This window comes from Tiliqua scincoides, chromosome 6 (genome assembly GCF_035046505.1).
Source record: "Tiliqua scincoides isolate rTilSci1 chromosome 6, rTilSci1.hap2, whole genome shotgun sequence".
In the NCBI taxonomy this organism is placed as follows: Eukaryota; Metazoa; Chordata; class Lepidosauria; order Squamata; family Scincidae; genus Tiliqua; species Tiliqua scincoides.
Window position 1 is genome coordinate 113,920 of NC_089826.1, and position 18,697 is coordinate 132,616.

The 18,697-nt window shown below is 57.9% G+C and overlaps 1 protein-coding gene across 1 annotated transcript in view; it reads left to right on the forward strand.

Annotated features, from left to right (window-relative positions):
* Window positions 1-18,697, forward strand: part of LOC136655608 (maestro heat-like repeat family member 5) — a 67,787-nt gene that overhangs the window by 37,668 nt on the left and 11,422 nt on the right. The window contains exons 13-26 of the mRNA XM_066632186.1: window positions 1,056-1,135; window positions 2,744-2,879; window positions 4,310-4,405; window positions 4,962-5,066; window positions 6,412-6,547; window positions 7,340-7,455; window positions 8,000-8,149; window positions 10,538-10,695; window positions 10,826-10,961; window positions 11,764-11,954; window positions 13,037-13,174; window positions 14,658-14,775; window positions 14,993-15,136; window positions 16,317-16,493. Coding sequence (XP_066488283.1) covers window positions 1,056-1,135; window positions 2,744-2,879; window positions 4,310-4,405; window positions 4,962-5,066; window positions 6,412-6,547; window positions 7,340-7,455; window positions 8,000-8,149; window positions 10,538-10,695; window positions 10,826-10,961; window positions 11,764-11,954; window positions 13,037-13,174; window positions 14,658-14,775; window positions 14,993-15,136; window positions 16,317-16,493 — 1,881 coding nt within the window. The remainder of the gene's footprint in view (window positions 1-1,055; window positions 1,136-2,743; window positions 2,880-4,309; window positions 4,406-4,961; window positions 5,067-6,411; window positions 6,548-7,339; window positions 7,456-7,999; window positions 8,150-10,537; window positions 10,696-10,825; window positions 10,962-11,763; window positions 11,955-13,036; window positions 13,175-14,657; window positions 14,776-14,992; window positions 15,137-16,316; window positions 16,494-18,697) is intronic.

The following is an 18,697-nucleotide window of genomic DNA, read 5'->3' on the forward strand; positions in this document are numbered from 1 at the left end:
ATGTCTCCATATCCTGATACAGCCACCCTGAGAACTGGGTAAGAGGCCCTTTCCCAAGTGTGTTCCTCCTAGTTTTAGCAGGGGAGAAGAACTGCCTCTTCACCCAGCACAGTGTCTCTTCCAGTGGCTGTTTGCTGGGGCTCTTCTGCACCTTGTTAGACTGTGAGCCCTTTTGGGAGAGGGAATCATTTTGTCATCTGATTTTGTCCGGGAACAGCTTTGTGAACTTTTGGTTGAAAAGCAGGACGTCAACAGTCTTAATACTAATCAGAGCTGATACTAGAACTCCTATTCAGTTGAGTGTCATCAAGTGCGCAACAGCTCCGCGTGCACTGTAACCTGGAAGTAATTGGTGGTGATGTCATCACATCATTGCAATTACTCCCGAGTTTTGTCCTATGGGGGTATAAAACATGCTTGTGCCCTGGGTCCCAGATGCCTCAGCTACACCACTGGGAACATGTTGCAAGGACTGACAGAGGCTGCTGTTCCCGCCAGTCATCCACACAGTCTCTTTCCTTCACTGGGAGAAACATGAGCTGTGCCTGTGGCCAGGGCCTCATTGAGAGGCCACAGAGTGGACAGGGCTGGCTGGGTGGCCACTGCTGCTCTGCTTGCAGCTCAGTGGGGAGCTATGGGCTGGCCACAGTTTCCTCTGCAGCTTAGGTGCACATGGGAGCAGGACTGCAGGAGTCGCTAGTACACCTGCTCACATTCAGTGGCAAACCACACACACACTCCTGCGCCAGAACAGCCTCCTCTCTGGAGCGCCACTTCAGGCAGCGCTGAAGCCATCAGAAGGAACTCCCAGACACACCAGCAGCAGCACTTGCTGAGAGAGAGACAGTAACGGGATCCTTGCAAGGGGAGCAGCTCACCCCTCACCTGCAAGGCCTCGTCCTTCAGAAACCTGCCCAGAAGGCTGAGCATCTTCCAGCATTCGCGTTCAGGGAGATCTCAGTGACAGGCGGAAAGACCAGTGATGCTGGAAGTGGCTCCTGAAGAATCCCAGCATGCTGCCCACACCCCTCCCTTCTCCGTGTGCTGATTGACAGGTGCTGATTGAACAGGAGCCCACCCACCTGCTGGCTAACACAGTGCTCCAGGACGCCATGTACATCATCAAAGAGCTCAGGTAGTGGAGGCAGGAAGCACCCTGGGATCCTGCCCACTCAGCCCCTTGCCCATCTCCAGCTTAGGTCTGCCCCACTGCCTGGCGGCAGCTCTGCAGAGACCCAGGCAGGAACCCTCCTCCCCAGAGAGGCAGCCAGGGACCGAACCTGCTGGGTAGTTCAGATGTCTGCCCCGATCTGGGTGGGCTGACTGGACCAGTCACCAGGGTGGGGGCTAAGCTCAGCGGGATCTGGGAAGGCTCAGCTATCGTTCTCCTGGGAAGCCAGGCAGTCCAGGGGCACCGATGTGCACTCAAGAGGGAAAGGATGAGGTAAGCAGGACCCCAAACTCTGGCCAGAATGGGGGACGAGGCAGTTTGAAGCCTGGGCCAACCTCGGTGTCCTCAGAGCACTGCCATGGAGCGAGGGCAGGACTTGTGTGCTTGTTTGCGGCCTATGGCTCCAAAAGGGACAGCCTTGCACCAAGTTGTGCCTCAGAAGAGCAGCAGCTGTGGCGACCATCAGTCTCTGTGACCACAACCCAGAGTCCGGGGCCTGCCAGGCTGTGACTTTCATGCAGCTGAAGCCTGGCCAAGTGCTGATTAACCCATTTCTGCCCAGCCCACAGGTGTACAGATTTGATCCCCGTTGTGTATCTGCAACATTGGGCAGAAATGGCTTAACGGTCAGGGAATGGGCAGCACTCAGCCAGAACGAGCATTTCCAGGGTGCCTTCCCCAGGCCCGTCTCCAAAGCCAGCCCCATTCAGCAAAGTTCTATTCCAAGTTCCCTTGGATGGCTCCTGTGTGCAGGGCTGGTCTACCTCGCGGCTCTGCCAGGAGATGCTGGCCACTCCCTTTCCACCCGTCACTCCCTTCCAGAGGAACACGCTAGCCGTTGAAGCAGAAGCCAGCATGAGTCCTGCAGCAAACAGTCCTTTCTGAGGTCTGTTCCTATCAAAAAGCCAGCATGACAATGCAGGCGACGTCAGTGTCTGCGGATAACTGTCGCTGTTGTGCGGAGATGGGGGGATCGGTTCATGGTTTGTTCCAGAGGGTGGGGTGGGGTCAAATGGGCTTAAACTGCAGCAGGGGAGATGTTGATTAAATGTGAAGAAGAACTTCCTGACAGTATGAACTGTTCAGCCGTGGAACAGTCTGCTGACAGAGGTGCTGGACCCCCACCAGTGGAGATCGTTCAGCTCACCGTTTCGGAACCACTGGTCCCCTGAGGATCCTGAAAGCCAAGGGAACATTTGTCCCCTTACCTTGGGGCTGCATTGCAGCTGCATCAGTTCTGAAAAGTTGGGGTCCTCAGATAGGACTGTTGGTCCAGCAAGCCCAGGCCCTCTCATGATTGGCCACCACTCTCAGCTCTCCAATGGCAGAGAACCTTCTTGAGATTCTTTAAATGGAGGTACTGGAGACCAAGCCTGGCACAGCAAATCACCCACTGCCCTGTGGTTATCTGGGCAGTAGTCTCCCCACCCCCGCAGAGAACTCTCCACGTTGCGCTCTTTGCAGATTGTGGGGCTGAAGCTCCCCTGGCCCTGAGGATGCTGCTGGGACTACCGGAGCAGTGTCACCCTTCCTCAGTGCCTCTAAATCGCTGGTGCGTTTCCCTTTCATCAGCAAACTGAAGCCGCTGCTAGAGACAGAGAAGAAGTCCAGCCTGCTCCGCACATCTTTCAGGAGCCTGTTTTGCCTGGCCCCCCTGGAGAGCCTGAGTGGGAAGCCTTGCATGGATGAGCAGGCAGCTGATGTCCAGGTGAGCACCCCTCTGCTGCTGCGCCTGTGGAGCCCAGAATCTGCTTCCTTGGTGCTGGTTGCAAGCTCTGATGGGGACGGGGGAGGGATGCTTTTTGGTGTCATTGCTCACAGCCCCAGGTTGGGAACTCTGGCAAGAGCATCAAATGCCTTTGCGTGGGAACTCCCATCCCTCCACTTCCTGGTCACACCTGCATTTGCTGGGCTGAGGCCCTGCCTCTTGCAAAGCCAACACTCCTGATTTCCTTATCTCCACTGGTTCATTTCAATGGCATGGAGATGAACGCCACCAAAATGCACACCCCACATGGAACCACTTCAGTCATGCTAAAAAGACAACCCATCAGAGAGACACTCGGTCTTCACTCAGATCTGGCCAAGAGACTCAGGGCCCAGTCCTGTTCAACTGCAATCGCAATGCAGCCCCCAAGTAAGGGAACAAACATCCCCTGACTTTGAGGTCTCCATGAGTGACCACCCCTCCAACACAATATGCAGCACATGTCCAGTTGACGTGGCTGCATCAGCACTGGAAAGCTGGATAGGACTGGGCCCTCCGAAGATTGCAGGTGAGGCTGAAGTGGGGCATCATTTGTGCTGCTCGCAGGCGGGAGGGCTGCCACCTGCTTGCCTGCTCTACTCAGCTGCCAGACAGGCACCGCCAGGGTCCTCTGTCTGACTTTGGGGTTCAGGGCCATCCTTTGCGCCAGGACTTCACCTTCTCCCCTGGCCTCCTGCAAGGTGGGGTGCTGTCATTATGTAGACAATGGCCTGCCTCTGGCCAAGGGTTGGTAAGCAACTGCCCCACCAGCCCTCTCTCCCGGAGTCCCACCACTTGAACCAGAAAGCAGTTGGGCACAATGGCTAAAGCCTTTGTTGAGAAGTTTGCAAACACTGAAGAGTCAAAGGACTTCATGCAGGTCCAAAGTCAAGATTCCAAAGCACAGGCAGGTCAGCCAGTCACCATTCAATTCAAGCCCTGTGAGAAAAGCCTTCAGAAGTTGGTGGCCAGCCTTGGCCCTGGGTGTGCCCTGCACTAGGTCTGCAGCAGGACAGGGGAGGCGAGAGCAGAGCCAGAGCCTGTGGAGAGGGTGCCTCCTCTTCCCCCTGCCACCTCTTCTGGGGAACGACCACTCCCGGACTGCCTGCTTGGCCAGACTCAGGCTTTGCCGTCCTCACCCTTTTGCTTGCCTGTGTTTTTTCTTCCCTTCCCCATCCTGTCTTTGCCAAGTGCTCCCCCCCCCCATGCTTTGGGGCTTCTTGATGACATCACAGGAATTCTGAAGACTTTTCACAGTAACTCAGCTAGGCCTGAAGCCTGAACCAAACCTCCATCCAGTTGGCTTGAGCACTCCGCTCCCCTGGAACTGACTGCTATGAATGCAACCCTTACACCATGGAATAAAACGAAATCCTAGCCTTGTATTTCAGGAGCTCTACCAGCAGACCATGAACAGCCTGCAGGAGATGCTGCAAAGCCTGTTGCTGGAAAATCCACGCCCCAGTGAGCTCAGGAACATGCTGGAGGTAGGCGCGGGGGGGGGGGGGTCTGTCAGGGTGCAGAGGAGGGAGTGCCATGCACAAGGAGATCGAGGCAGGGGGCGCGCACTCTTGCAGGCCTGGGGCACGGCAGGAGAATCGCCTTCACAGAAATGTTGGAGGGAGTCATGCTGGTCCCCAGAACCCCCCGAAAGCCACACTCCCATGATATCTATACTGGGACTACACAAAATGACTCTGCGGCCAGTGGTGTCAGGGGTGTGCTCGTGAGCTGTTGATTCCTGGGCACAGGCCCTTCTGGGCAGTGCAGAAATGCTGGTGCTCACGTGGGTCAGAGTCCCCACTCTGGTGGAGTTGTGGCCCTGGTTAACTCTGCCGAGTTGGAAGGCAAACCTCTGGAGCAAGAGCATGGCCAGGAAAGGAGTCTCTACACGCATCACCCCAGAGCCTGTCTGCAGGTGATATCGCTGGCACTGGGGGGCCAGAGAGGGGTCAGTGGACCTTGGCCAACTATCCTGTGCTGACTGCATCTGGGCCTGGAGCAGGGCAGGGCACGCCAGCTGAGCCTGTCTTTGCCTTACAGTTGATGGAGCCATGGATGGCATCGCAACTGGACCACGAGCGAGGGAGAGCTGTGGAAGCCGCAATGCGGCTCTTGAAGTTTGTAGCCGGATACGTCCACCTGGATGTGAGTAGCGGAGGGCAGGCCCCTGGCGGCCCAGCATGGATTCTCTGCCTGACAAAGCCCAGCCTCTGTCATTTGGGCAGAACCAGCACAGAACAGCAGCCCAGGCGGCTCAGAGCAAAGAACCAGCCAGGCTCCCTGTGCAGAGAGAGCTGGGGATGCCACTGCGCAGCACTGCTGGGACCTTTTTCTGCCTCTCCTGGGCTTAGCATGCCAGTCTGCCACGTGTAGGCAGGCCACATGCTCTGTCCAGTGCCAACCGACAAGGATAACCGCCCTGGTGGGTGGGAGAGCTTGCAGGGCATTTCTCTGCCTTGCCAGTGTTTCCCTGGGCAGAGGGCATTACTCCAGGAGGGTGCCTGAAGGCATCTCTGTCCCCAGCTCCCCCCACATGGAGCGGTGAGGGCAGGAAGACCTGGCCAGAGTGCAGGTCACACACACTCTTGCAGTCACACTCTTCCTCCCTGCCTCCCCCCCCCCCAGCTGTCCTGCCTGCAGTCGCTCCATCCTTGCCACGCTCTACTGGGCTGTGGCAAGAACGAGGGGACAGCAGGGTGGGTAGCAGCTCTGTCTCTCTCATTCACTTGCTCACTTGGGCAGAGCAGCACAACTCTCTTGGAGGCCCGGAGGCAAGGCAAAGGCTGGGCTCCAGCCAAGGCAGAGGTCACCCTCCCCTCACTGCCCACGGTGCTGGGGCAGTCCCCAGGCTGAGAGGATGAGTTTTCTTATGCATCAGTGCCTGGATGAGGGACAGGAAGAAATGGCCACGCTCCACAGCAGGGGAAGCTCAGACCCTCAAGCCTAGTGCTTTTAACGGGCTCAGAGATGGATCTGAAGTCAGGGGAAGTGGCAGGTGGCCAAACGGCAGAAACAGAAGTGGGTGGAGAGGTATTCTCATCGGACCTCCCAAACTGGTGAGTGGGCCACTAAATGGCAAATGCGCCCAATGCCACCACCTGGCTTTGATGGGAACTGAGCTGCCAGGGCTCTTGGCTCAGTGAAACCGCAGACCCAGCGTGGCCCATGTGGCTTGTGGGGTCCTGGGAACATACAGGTCCAACTCCATGGTGCAACTTGGGGGGCATTCAGGACACTCCCTTGGGCAGGGGGACCAGCTTGGGCTACACTGCACTTCACATCCCTTCGCCCAGCAGGCTCTTCCGTGCCCTTCCAGATTCACCTGCACTGGCTGGGGCGGGGGTGACGGAACTCAGCGCCCAGGTTGCCCTGCAGCCTTTCCTCTGCCATGTCGATCACAGAAGAACTGCCCACAGCAGACGGGTTGGAGGTTGAGCTGGCTCCGGAGTGCCACCCTGGACATGCCATGACTCTGGTCACCTCTCCACAGCTCTCCCGGGAGTTCAGCCAGCTGGCACACCTGACCGCCGTCCTGCTCGCCTTGTGCAATGACTCCGTGCTGCACATCCGCTCCTTTGCAGTGCAGGGGGTCAGCTGCCTGTACGGGGTCCTGCTGCACCAGAAAGGTAAGGGCTGGGGGCTCAGCCAAGCAGTCACAGTTGGCCCGGGGAGCAAGGCCCCTGGGGCATGGCAGGGATTGTTTTGGCTACAGCACTCAGGGTCTTGGGCTGGCTGACCCATATCGCAGAGGCAGTGGACATGGGGAAGGATTTTCTAAGCCAGGCTGCTCCAGCCTCCAATGGGGTGCAGATGGCAGCATAAAAGGTGCCAAGTGGCAGAAGGAAAAGGAGAGCTCTGACCAGACCCCCCCTGCACACACACACACACACACAAACCGCACCCTAGCATCAGGCCCTCTTAAACTGAGTGGCACCCCCCTTATCACAGACCCCCCCTTGCACTCTGCAAGTCCTCCTCCTGCCCCCCTGTGCTCAGCGCAGCCGTTTCTCCAGCTTCTTGAGGAGGCCTCTCCCCACCGTGCCTGGCACTGGTGTGGGCCCGCTCCTTGCACTCCTGAGGGCACCACCTCTCTCCCCTCTGGCTGTGATCAGAAGCTTCCCCGCCCCTGGCTTCCTGCCTCACCTGCCCACAGCTTCTCTGCCAGGTCTTGACTAGGGTTTCTCCAGCTCCTTCCTCTGCTCCCCTCTTGCGGCCCCACGGCTCCCACCCCCCACACTCACTGCAGGGCTCAGAAGCTCCCCTTCCACGGGATACTTCAACGCAGGCTCACCTTTCCTCACAAGCTCTCGAAACTCACGCCTTCCTCCTCCTGAAGAGCGTTCAGTGCATGTGTTGGTCCGCGACCCCCAGCTTCCCCATGGGCCAGGTAAGCACAGCACCGTTCTGCTCTGCCACAGGGCTAAGGAAGAGCAAGCAGCAGAGGTGGAAGTGGTCTGTGAAGCGGAGCTCAAAGCCCCTGGAAGCGGAGTGCGCTGCTCTCGTGACACTGGATGGCACCTGGCACCTGGCGATGGTATTTCAGCGGCCTCTGGGGTCCTGAGAGGTGCCAAGTGTTGGTAGTGACTGCCTGGCCAAATTCCACCCCAGGCAGAACTGAGAACAGCTTTGGAAGCCTTGGCTGGAAACTGAGGGGGGGACGAGGGAGGGTGGATCAGCTCCACTGCTCTCATGGCAGTTCTTAGCTGGGCCACCTGACACCCAACTGCCTCTTGGCTGGCCCAGGGCCTCTGCAGGAGGTCTGCATTGGGACAGTGCTGCTCAGTGGGTGGAGTCCCAAGGGACACTGGCATCTACTTCCCCTCAGTTTTGTGTGTGTGTGTGTGTGTGTGCGGCAGTGTGCCAAATGACACTGTGCCCTGTGGATGGGCTCAAAGCCTGGCTCTGCTACCGCCAGGGAGACTCAGGCGTGACCAGTGCACTGGGAGGGAGGCGTTTGGCATTCCCTGGAGAGCCAAAGTTGATGGGCAGGTTGTCACGACGCACCCTGGCAGCTGAACCAGGGGGTCTCCCTCAGCAGCCTGGCCGTGGCCGGTGAGTGGCACCGCTCTTGTCCCCAGCATCCCGAAGACCAGCTCTTCACCGCACAGCTGACCAGCCTGCTACTCTCGGTTCTGAACAGTCTCCGAGGTTCCGATGCGGCACAGCTGAGGGCTGCGGAAGAAGTCCTGTATGCCGTGCTGCAGAACCACGCGGCAAAGGTCGACAAGGTGAGAACCTGCATTTGGTGGAGTGACACTCTGTGCCTGCAAACTCAGCCCCTGACGGAGAAGGCGTCCACTGCCCCAATAGCCCCCAGGGGAGAACAGGCCACCGGCCTCCTCCAGTCATGCCAAGCGAGAAAGGTAGGGGCAGACACAGTGCTGGCCAGGTGGGAAGACATTGCCAGAGGCCTCCCCACCGATGCATCCCTTCTCCAGGCAGGAGAGGTGTGGCAGAGGCTGCGACACAGCCTGACTCGGAGGAGGCCCTGGGGGCTGCAGTGCTGCTGAAAGGTAGGCTGGTGCTTGGCCGAGGGGAGTAGTGCCTAATGCTCAGCACAGCTCTTCCTGTTCTCCACTGATTTACCAGGTCAGCATTTAAATGGGGGGGGGGGGTAGATACCCACTGCCACCATCGGGATAATCAGGGGCCCTTTGGGAAAGCCTCCTCTCCCAAGAAGAGCACAAACCCCTGTGGTTCCAACTGCAGACTGGACAACCCACTGGATTCCCCACAGACTTGGACCAGGTAGACAAGTTTATTTAAGACCCAAAGAAAAAGAACAGCCCCACTGGATCAGGCCATGGCCCATCTAGTCCAGCTTCCTGTATCTGACAGCGGCCCACCAAATGCCCCGGGGAGCACACCAGATAACAAGAGACCTCATCCTGGTGCCCTCCCTTGCATTGGCATTCTCACATAGCCCATTTCTAAAATCAGGAGGTTGTGCATACACATCATGGCTTGTACCCCGTAATGGATTTTTCCTCCAGAAACTTGTCCAATCCCCTTTTAAAGGCGTCCAGGCCAGATGCCATCACCACATCCTGCGGCAAGGAGTTCCACAGACCGACCACATGCTGAGTAAAGAAATATTCTCTTTTGTCTGTTCTAACTCTCCCAACACTGAATTTTAATGGATGTCCCCTGGTTCTGGTGTTATGTGAGAGTGTAAAGAGCATCTCCCTCTCCACTATGTCCATCCCCTGCATAATTTTGTATGTCTCAATCGTGTCCCCCCTCAGGCGCCTCTTTTCTAGGCTGAAGAGGCCCAAACGCCGTAGCCTTTCCTCGTAAGGAAGGTGCCCCAGCCCAGTAATCATCTTAATCGCTCTCTTTTGCACCTTTTCCATTTCCACTATGTCTTTTTTGAGATGCGGCGACCAGAATTGGACACAGTACTCCAGGTGTGGCCTTACCATCGATTTGTACAACAGCATTATAATATTAGCCGTGTTGTTCTCAATACCTTTTCCAATGACCCCAAGCATAGAATTGACCTTCTTCACTGCCGCCACACATTGGGTCAACACTTTCATCGACCTGTCCACCACCACCCCAAGATCTCTCTCCTGATCTGTCACAGACAGCTCAGAACCCATCAGCCTATATGTGAAGTTTTGATTTTTTTGCCCCAATGGGCATGACTTTACACTTACTTACATTGAAACGCATCTGCCATTTTGCTGCCCATTCTGCCAGTCTGGAGAGATCCTTCCGGACCTCCTCACAATCACTTCTGATCTTCACCACTCAGAAAAGTTTGGTGTCGTCTGCAAACTTAGCCACTTCACTGCTCACCCCTGTCTCCAGGTCATTTATGAAGAGGTTGAAGAGCACCGGTCCCAGGACAGATCCTTGGGGCACACCGCTTTTCACCTCTCTCCATTGTGAAAATTGCCCATTGACACCCACTCTCTGCTTCCTGGCCTCCAACCTGTTCTCAATCCATGAGAGGACCTGTCCTCTAATTCCCTGACTATGGATCAATGTGGCAGCTCACTGGCCTGAAGTTCCTGTGAGGCTGTTCTGGGGCTGTTTGGGGGCAGGTTTTCTTTTTCTCCACTTCCGGTGCCATCAGTGTAGACAAGCAACCAAAGGGCCAGGACTGCAAGTGTAGGACGGGCCTTCCAGGGTTATTCTCATGTGGATGCCTTGAGCCAAGAAGGGCAGCTGTTTGCTGGCTAGAGAAAAATGTGACTGTAAGACCCTCAGGTGGCCCTCACAATCTGGGCAACCAAAGCAAGAAAACTGCAGTGCTCAAAACACATGCGCAGCACAGGCACATTTAAGCACAGAAAGTGGCACAACCAGAATGGCCACGATTCAGGAAGCCAAGAAGCCCCCAACAGCTGAAATCCAGGTTAGAGGAGATTCCCGGGGAACAAATGACCGCCACTGAGCATCCCCCAGGCAGCTCTGCAATGGGGGTGGGGTGGGGTGGGCTCACTCCATACCCCAGGCGGTCCTGCCCGTCATCTCTGCCCTTGCCCAGCCGACTGGGCCAACAGCCCTGGAAACGCCAGGCATGGGGTGGGCTCCTCCCCTGTCACCAGGTGAGCAGGTCACAGGCAGGACTGCATCAAGACTTCCTTGGGCTCTCCCGTTTCATCCAGGTAAAGGACATCATCGGAGTGATCTACATGTGCCTGCAGGTTCGCCAGTCCTCATACTGGTCCCGGAAAGTGGTGCTGAGGGCGCTGACCTTGCTGCTCCCGGATCACATGGAGGAGGTGATGCGGAGCTGCCTGGCCTTTTCAATCCCTGTTGACAGGTAGGGGCCGGTTCCTGCTTGGCGGGGCAGCCCTGCCCGGTTGTCCTGGCTTCTCCAGCCAAGCTCGCGCTCTCCTCGGAAGGGCCTCCTCCTCCTCACCTGCACGTTCCCTGCCTCGTGGTCTCTGCAGGCATGCCAACGAGCTTTGGACAGCGATGGCCTCCAGCCCACAGGTGGCTGTGCAAGTCCTCCAACTCTTGCTGAGGACCCTCCAGGTCAAGGAGCCTCTGGCAGGCGATGAGGAGAGTGCCCCCCTCTCTCTGGCAGTAAGTGATGGGGCCCTGCCTGCTGCTGCCCAGCTGCCTGCACAAGGTCTGGCAGGGGAACGTTCCACTCCCTCTCGGGCAGATGCCCACCTCCTGCTCCTTCGTTCTGGGGTCCCCAGGACTTGAGCTGACTGCTCCCAACCTCCGTAGATGGGGGGCCTCTGGGAGGACTTTCCTGTGGGGGTGAGGGAAATTCCCACCCGGGCTGGGGGGGAAGGTGCTGCTGGGTCCCCATGGCACAAAGGCGGTGCCCAGCTGTAGGGGAGAGCTCAGCCCAGTGAGTCCTCGCTGCTGCTGGCCAGCTGAGTGGTGGCTTCTGTCACATGGCCTGCCAGGTGCATGGATTGGGAGGGGGTCATGCAGCAGCTGCCCCCGCCCCGCACAAGATGAGGTCAAGTTGGGTTGAGGTTTTGCTCAGGCTTTGGGTCTGAGTCCCAGGTGCAAAGTGAAGACTGCCAGTCACCGAGCGAGGCAAATCTGCGCAGCACCTGCTCGTTTGTGGGACTGGCACAGCCTGTAGACTGAGGGGCCTCACATGACGTCCCCCACTCCCCGCCCTGCTTTGCCGCCCAGCCTGATGCAGAGTTCCAGAGAACTCAGGCTGCAGCTCTGGGCTTGTTCCCAGTTCTGGTGGCCCCAGATGGCTGCTGCCTGCTGGTGACTGTAGTGTCCTTGCACGTGTGCCACCGCAAAGGGTCCCGAGAGCCTCCCGCAAAAGGGCTTTCTCCACACAGGCAGCCTGAGAGCAGGAGGGGCTTCCTGCACTGGCCCCGCCTCAGGCCTGGCCCCGTCTCTCCTGCAGGCCATGAATGTCCTCTACGAGACCTTCTCCATCCCCGAGTACCGCATGGCCCTGGTGGAGATGCGCCTGCAGCTTTTCATCCCACTGCTCAGACAGGTCCTCTACGTGATGCAGCTGGAGCTGCCGGAGCCGCTGCAAGCCAGGCAGGACTTGGTCCTGAGGGGAGACCCTGCCGCCCTCAGCTTCCGGAGGTACTGGGGAGGAGGGGGCCTCGGCGGGGGCGGGGAGCAGGCCCACCACTGACTGCTGTGGCGGCCAGCTACGTGCTAGACCACCTCCTCTGTGGCCCCAGCCTGGCTGGCAGGTCCAGCTTGGCCCTTGGAGGGTGCGCCTGCAGGCATCTGCTGAGGGCCTTTGGGTCCTGCCCTTCAGCTGACAGGCGTCCCAGCACAACGCTCATAAAGTCAGTCTATAGGAGGGGCCAGAGGGCTGCTCACTTGGCAGTGCTAAGCACACAGGGCCGGGCCGGGCCTCTGAGAGGAATTCTGACCAAGCTTCTTTGGGCCCTTCCCTTCCCTTCTCCCTGGGATCATCTTTCCCATGAAATATGATACAGAAACCAAGGCAGGCTGAGCCAGGCGTGAGTGCAGTCTTCAACAACACATGCAAACAGTTCCTGCCATCCCAGGGCATGTTCAGGCCCCCTCCTTTGGCTCCAGGGCCCCCCTTTGGACCCCGGGTCCGGGGCATAACTCACCCCCTGCACCGCCTCTCATGGGCTTGGGTGGTGGACCCTCCCGGCCCCCTCCTGCCTCCCACTCCTCCTGGGGCGGCTGGTGGTGCCTGGGCTTCCGGCTTCCCTGGCTGAGGGTCCGGACCTGAAGAGGCTGCCGGTCAGTCAGCCAGCCAGGGCTCCACTGGGGGCAGGGGTTCTCTGGGAAGTCCCTGCTGGCCTGCCAGGCAGCACTTTTCCTCAGGGGGCAGTTGGGGGCAGGACTGACGTGGGGCGGAGCCTGGCTGGCACATTCCAGAGGCACTCAGAGTGGGAGAAGGCAGGCTCCAGCAGGCGGCCACAAGCCCCGGGCCAGCGAGACCACCGATCCTTGGGAACCCTCTGCCTCTCCTCGCTGGCTGGGGGAGGAAGGGAATGTTCAGGACACTGGCGAAGCTGGCCTTGCCCAGTGTGGCTGCAAGCAGCAGGCTGAGCAAGACACACGGGGAGGCCCAGTGCAGGCAGCTGTATGCCTTCCCAGCCCCCCCCAGTACGCCTTCCTGCCCATGGCCTACGGGTGCCAGGCGAGCCTTGACCAGCGGTCCCGTTCGCCCCTCGCAGCACGTCCATCGAGATAGTGAAGAACCTGCTGTCGGTGGCCGGCGACTGGGAGGTCTACGCCTACATCGAGTTTCAGCAGGGCTGGGAGGTGCTCAGCAAGCCCCACAGCTTCCTGCGGGGCACCCGCCTCCTGGCCAGGTGAGAGCCCGGCCGGTCCTCCCTCGGCTGGCCCCCCACGCCACGCTCTCGGCCTTTCCGTCCAGGACTGACTGGGTTAGGGTTAGGGTTAGGGTTAGGGTTTGATCTGGCAGCTACACGGTCTGCCCCAAGCCGAGGCCTCCAGGTGGTTCTGGTCCTGCTGCCCCACCAAAAGCCCACCTGGGTAGGGCAGGGATCCTATATTTCCTCATACCTTCTTTGAGGTGTGGCGACCAGAACTGGACGCAATACTCCAGGTGTGGCCTGACCCTCCATTTGTACAATGGCATGATAATATTGGCCGTTTTATTCTGAATCCCTTTTCTAATGATCCCAAGCATGGACTTGGCCTTCTTCACCGCTGCCACACGTGGGGTCCACACTCTCATAGAGCTGCCCACCAGCACCCCAAGATCTCTCTCCTGATCCGTCACAGGCAGAACTCACTAGGGGTTCTTCTCAGCCAGGCACGCCCCTGCCTGTCTCAGTGCCCTCACTGGGCATTCAGGAGTGCTTTGGAACACATGGTTGTGTGGATGCCTGGTCAAGCCTGACGGGAACTGTGGCAAAAAGACTGAAACCACAACATGGGGGTTGTAGGGAAGGAAAGACAGGCCATGAGTGGAAATATCCAGGCAGAGGCAGGCGTCCTCAGCCATAAAGCTGTGTGGAAACATCTAAGCCTGGAGGGGAGGAACGGGTGGAGGCAGAACTTGGGCAGCAGGTGGCGCCCCCCCCACTGCCCCGCCTCAGCCTCCCTGGACAGGGGAAGCAAGAGGGGCACGGAACAAGAGGGCGTCTGGCCGCTCTAGCAAACCAGCCCCTGTCCTCCACACTTCCCCCATGCCTGTTCCAAGATGAGGATGCAGAGCAGAGGGCTGGCACATTGCCAAGTGAGGGGGGGCAGTGCCAGGAAGTCCCTGGCAGGCCCTGGGCAACTGGGTTCCATGGCAACCCCTTCCCCGGCACCACTGCACTGAGGAACACCTGCCCTGGCTGCTCCGAAGGAAGCCGCTGCGAAGTTCCTGTGCGGTGCTGAACCTTGCTGGGTCTGAGACAGGCAGCTTCAGACGTGACAGTCCCACTGAGAGCGACCTGCCGCTCTCTCCTGCTCAGACCCGTCCCCGTCTTGGACGTTTGAGTCTGCTCTTTTTGTGTCCCAATACAGTATATGTATATCAATGTATTTTTTAAGGTTTAAAACACACACGTCGGGTTAGGGCTAGGATAACAGGCTTAAGATACACAGCATGGGTTTGTGGCCCAGTCATAGCGGATGCAAATGACCAGGACGCAAAAGAAGCCAGACGCAAACATCCAGGGACTCCCTGACAGGACGCATGTTTCCGTACACATGAGGCAGGCGTCACCTGGGTGTCCAGCCTCTTCCACTTCCATTCAGGGCTGTCTGCCAGTGCGGTTCTTGGTGAACTGGCTCTGCCTGCTGCCCTCACACCCAAGTGTGCTGTGTTCCACCCCACAGAGCTATGACTGAGTGCGACAGCCCCCAGATTCCAGGCATCTTTGGAGAGGCAGCACTCATCCTCCACAGCGAGGAGGACGAGCTGAAGAAGACAACCGCTCTGGCTCTGGTGATTGAGGTGGGGAAGACAGGCTGGCCTAGAGGTGGCCTGGGAAGAGGCGGGCAGCCCCCACCCACAGCATCCCCTGCTGCTGCTGCACTGTCCTTGCCTCCTTCTCGGTCCTGCAGCTGCCTCCTTGCTCTGCTGCGTGAGGGTTCCCTCCTCAGCAGGGGTCAACTCAAACTCAGAACCAGGTAGTGGAGGGGGCTCACCTGGGGAGTGTCTCCCTCTCTAGTTCCTCAAGAGCCCATCTGCTGTCAAGATGATGAACAGGTTCAGCCTCAGAGACCACCTGGAGGAGGGCTTGGCAGCCTCTGACCCCGTCATCAGAGACCTCTGCCAGAAAGGGCTCAGCAGTTTCGTTTTCCAGCAAGGGAAGGTGAGCAGGCCCGCACCGGGGCAGGATGTGCTGCAGCAGGTCTGGGGGGGAGGGCAGCCTCCCCTGTGTGAACACAAGTAGAGGCCCACTGGATCAGGGCAAAGGGCCCATCTCGTCCAGCTTCCTGCATCTCAGTGGCCCACCAGATGCCTCGGGGAGCGCACAGGACAACAAAGACCTGCGTCCTGCTGCCACTCGCCTGCACCTGGCACTCTGAGTGAGCTACTGCCAAAACCAGGAGTTGGCCGCTTCCGTCACCAGGACTGTCCCGCCAGGAGTCTTTTCAAAGGCGCCTGGGCCCGGAGCCCTCACAAGAAGAATGTGGCTTGCACGATCCCATGGCGTGGCTGCTCCGCAAGAGGTCCACCAGACCCGTGCCCAGCAGAGGAGGGAGCAGGGCCCCGGCACAGGGGCGTGTGGCCCTCCCGGCTTCCCTTCCTTGTCAGTCTGAGTCGCTTGAGCACAGATCACGAGTGCCTTGGAGCAGAACGCTGGCAGAGCAGCTGGGGAAAGGAGTGGGCGCTGTGCATGCTGTGCCTGGCATTTGGGGACCTGCTGCTGCCAGTCTCGAGCGTCTCTGCCGGCCATACTCTGCAAGCCCCTCCTCAGCAGTGGCAGCCTCTGTGGCCACATGGCTGCAGCGGACACTGTTTCCTGAACCCTCCCCTTGCCCCTCTTCTTTCCCTCTCCCCCTCTATAACATTTTCATCACAGCATCACCCGCAGAGGCCACGGAAGGCCAGGCTGCAACCCTGCATCTACTGACCTGGGAGTCGCTGCTGAGGTGCTGCCACCTGGTCCACGCCATGCCCCAGCCTCTCCCCCCCCCCCCCACTGCCAGCCAGGGCTTTGTTCTGAAAGCTGCTCAAGCCCACACATGCTCCAGTCCAGCCACCTGGAGAAGAACACTGGCCATTGGGGTGAGGTGGGGGAGGAACTTTTTCTGAGCCTGCATGTTCTCAAAGCACTTGGCACCCACTGCCTGTAAAGACTGGCTTTATCAGAGAACTGTCGCCATCATCCATCTCCAGCAAGAGACCTCCTGGTGCTGCCTCAGGCAGGCGAGGATCGTGTCACCTTCCTCCTCCTCCCCTCCCCAAAGGAAGAACGTGTGCCTCCTTCTGCTTCCCATAGTGTGACCAGCCACTGCCTTTCCTCCTCACTCCACTTTTTTGGACAGGTCAAGCTGCTCCGAGAGCAGCTTCCAACACTGATTGACTTCCTGTTCGCTGGACATGAAGAAAACATCCTGGATGGGTTGAGGGACATTGCTGCAGCGATCTACGAGATGGACGGCCAGGGGATCGGGCCACTCTGCGTGGACCTTGCTGTGAACATCCGCTCCTTCTTTGAGGATGTAAGTCTGGGAAATGGGGGGGGGTTCACAAGGCAGACTGGACGGGCTGCTTGCTGCTGGGTCAGACCAAGGGGCAGGGGGTGTCTGCTCCAGCCACTCCCAAAGGGATCATCAATGACTAGTCATGGCCAGAAAGACATCCTGGGACATCCAGCAAGCGGCACCCAGAGGCCAGCCTCACTGACCACAGAGGCAGCACTGGGCTGGCACTTTCTCCCTGGCAGGGAAGTCCATCTATTGGGACACCACCATTTGCCAAATATTATCCAGGCATTCCAGTACACCAGCATATGGGAAATCACTTCTGGTAACAGAACTGGGGGGCAGCTAGTGCCCAACTGCACCCCACAGTAAGATGTCTCTGGTGGTGTCTTAGCCCAGTGGGCTGGCCAAGCAATGCTCTGCCTGCATGCAGGGAGACGTGAGGCATCCAAAAGTTCTCCTACAGAATGCGGGGAGGAGGAAAGCTGGGGCCTGGGCTAGGGCAGCAGCAGCTGACAGGACCGAAAGTCAAGCGCGGGCAAAATGACGTGCTGGCACCGTGATCTCCAGTCTGTGGTCCGCGAGACCTGAAGTGCTCCGCAAATCTCAGGGGGAAAACGGTTGCCTGTGATCACGCCCAGATTCCTGCTGAGCGAGTTCTCTGGCATGGTCTGTGGAGGCCTGCTCACTCTGGAGATGTTCCTTCGCGGACAACCAGAGAGGGGGAGAAAGAACCGCCCACAGCCGCAGCCGGCACTTCCAGCATTTTGCCGAGCACAGCCCCTCCCCGTGGGCTACCAAATTTAATCATACTTTTTGTGTGCAGGGAGCTGGGCTTTTTGCTTCAGGGGGGCTGTGGGCTCCTAAAGGCTGTGGCCCACTGGTCTAAGCCAGCAGTTTCACAAACCTCTTTGACACTCCTAGCAAGTTAGCTCTGAGTCACAATGCATGCGTGGGATTCGGCAGCACCTCCTTGCCACCTGCCAGTCATTTATATTACTGCACCACTCCATGGTAACAGGTTAAATTAAACCCTTTCTTTCCTTTTTAGTCACTATCAATTCCACTAGTTGCCATTGTCAATCCCACCTGGGGCCAGGACCACAGAATGCTATGCCCCCTCCCCCTACTGAGGAGAATGCCGCCACCTCACATCTGGGGGCCTTCTGAGGTCTCCGGGTGTCCGTAAGTGTCACTGCTGGTTTTCACCAAAAACCAAAAGGGAGGTTTAAAAACCCTCCAGAGGCCTCAGAAGACCTCTGGAGAGGCAGGGAGGCTGTGTGCAACCTCCTCTGGCCCTCCAAAGACCTTCTAAGGTCACCAGAGGGCCTTTAGACCTTACTTTCAGTTTTTGGTGAAAATGTTTAAGGCCCTTAGAAGGCCTTTTGTGGGCCAGGGAGGCCTCAAAGCTGGAAGTTTTAAAAGCCTTCTGGAGGCCTAAAAGACCCTCTGAATGGAGTGAGGAAGGGGGGGGCATGAGGAAGGAGGTGAGAAAAGCTCTCATCTCCTTTTTTCTTTTAATATACTTTTAATTAATCTTTTATGTTTGTGCTTTGAGTCTGCCTAGTTCCTGGGAACAGATAATCAGTGGATTGTCACGTTTCCTCCCTCTGCCAATGCTACTGTGAGACTGATTTTGGTGGAGACCCCTGAGGTTCAGTATTTTTCCAAGAGGGGGGTTCTGCCCAGGAAGCCTCTCTGACTAGCCTGATCTCCTGGGATGGTGGTAGCAGATTCAATCTACCAAGGCTTTTCCCCTGTAAGCTGTGTGTCAAAACAAGGAAGAGAGGGGAACAGGAAGAGAATAAGCATGCTAACCACTAGGCACTACTGCCCTGGATCAGCATGCAGTTGCTGGCAGCCCCTCTCTGGAGCCTGACAGTCAACTTTTGTCACCTCTATTTTACTCAGTTCTTTGAATGGCCTCCCTGAGAAGGCTAATTCGAGCATAGCTATTTGCTATGTCTTTTGTACAAAGATAGATGCAAATAATGTCTTCGCCTCTCTGAAATCCGCATCATGCAACCTGTCAAACTTCCTGGAGACACACAGGGTTTCTACCAGAGGCAAAGGCAGAGGAGCAGAGAGGCACCTACCAAGAGGCAGTGGTGAAGTTTCAGTGGGGAGGTTGGAACTGATAGCTGGACCCCCTGCAGCCTGGGCCGCTATCCTCACAGTTGTGGAGTTTACTCCCAGCTATCCACCCTTGCTGCATGCTGCAC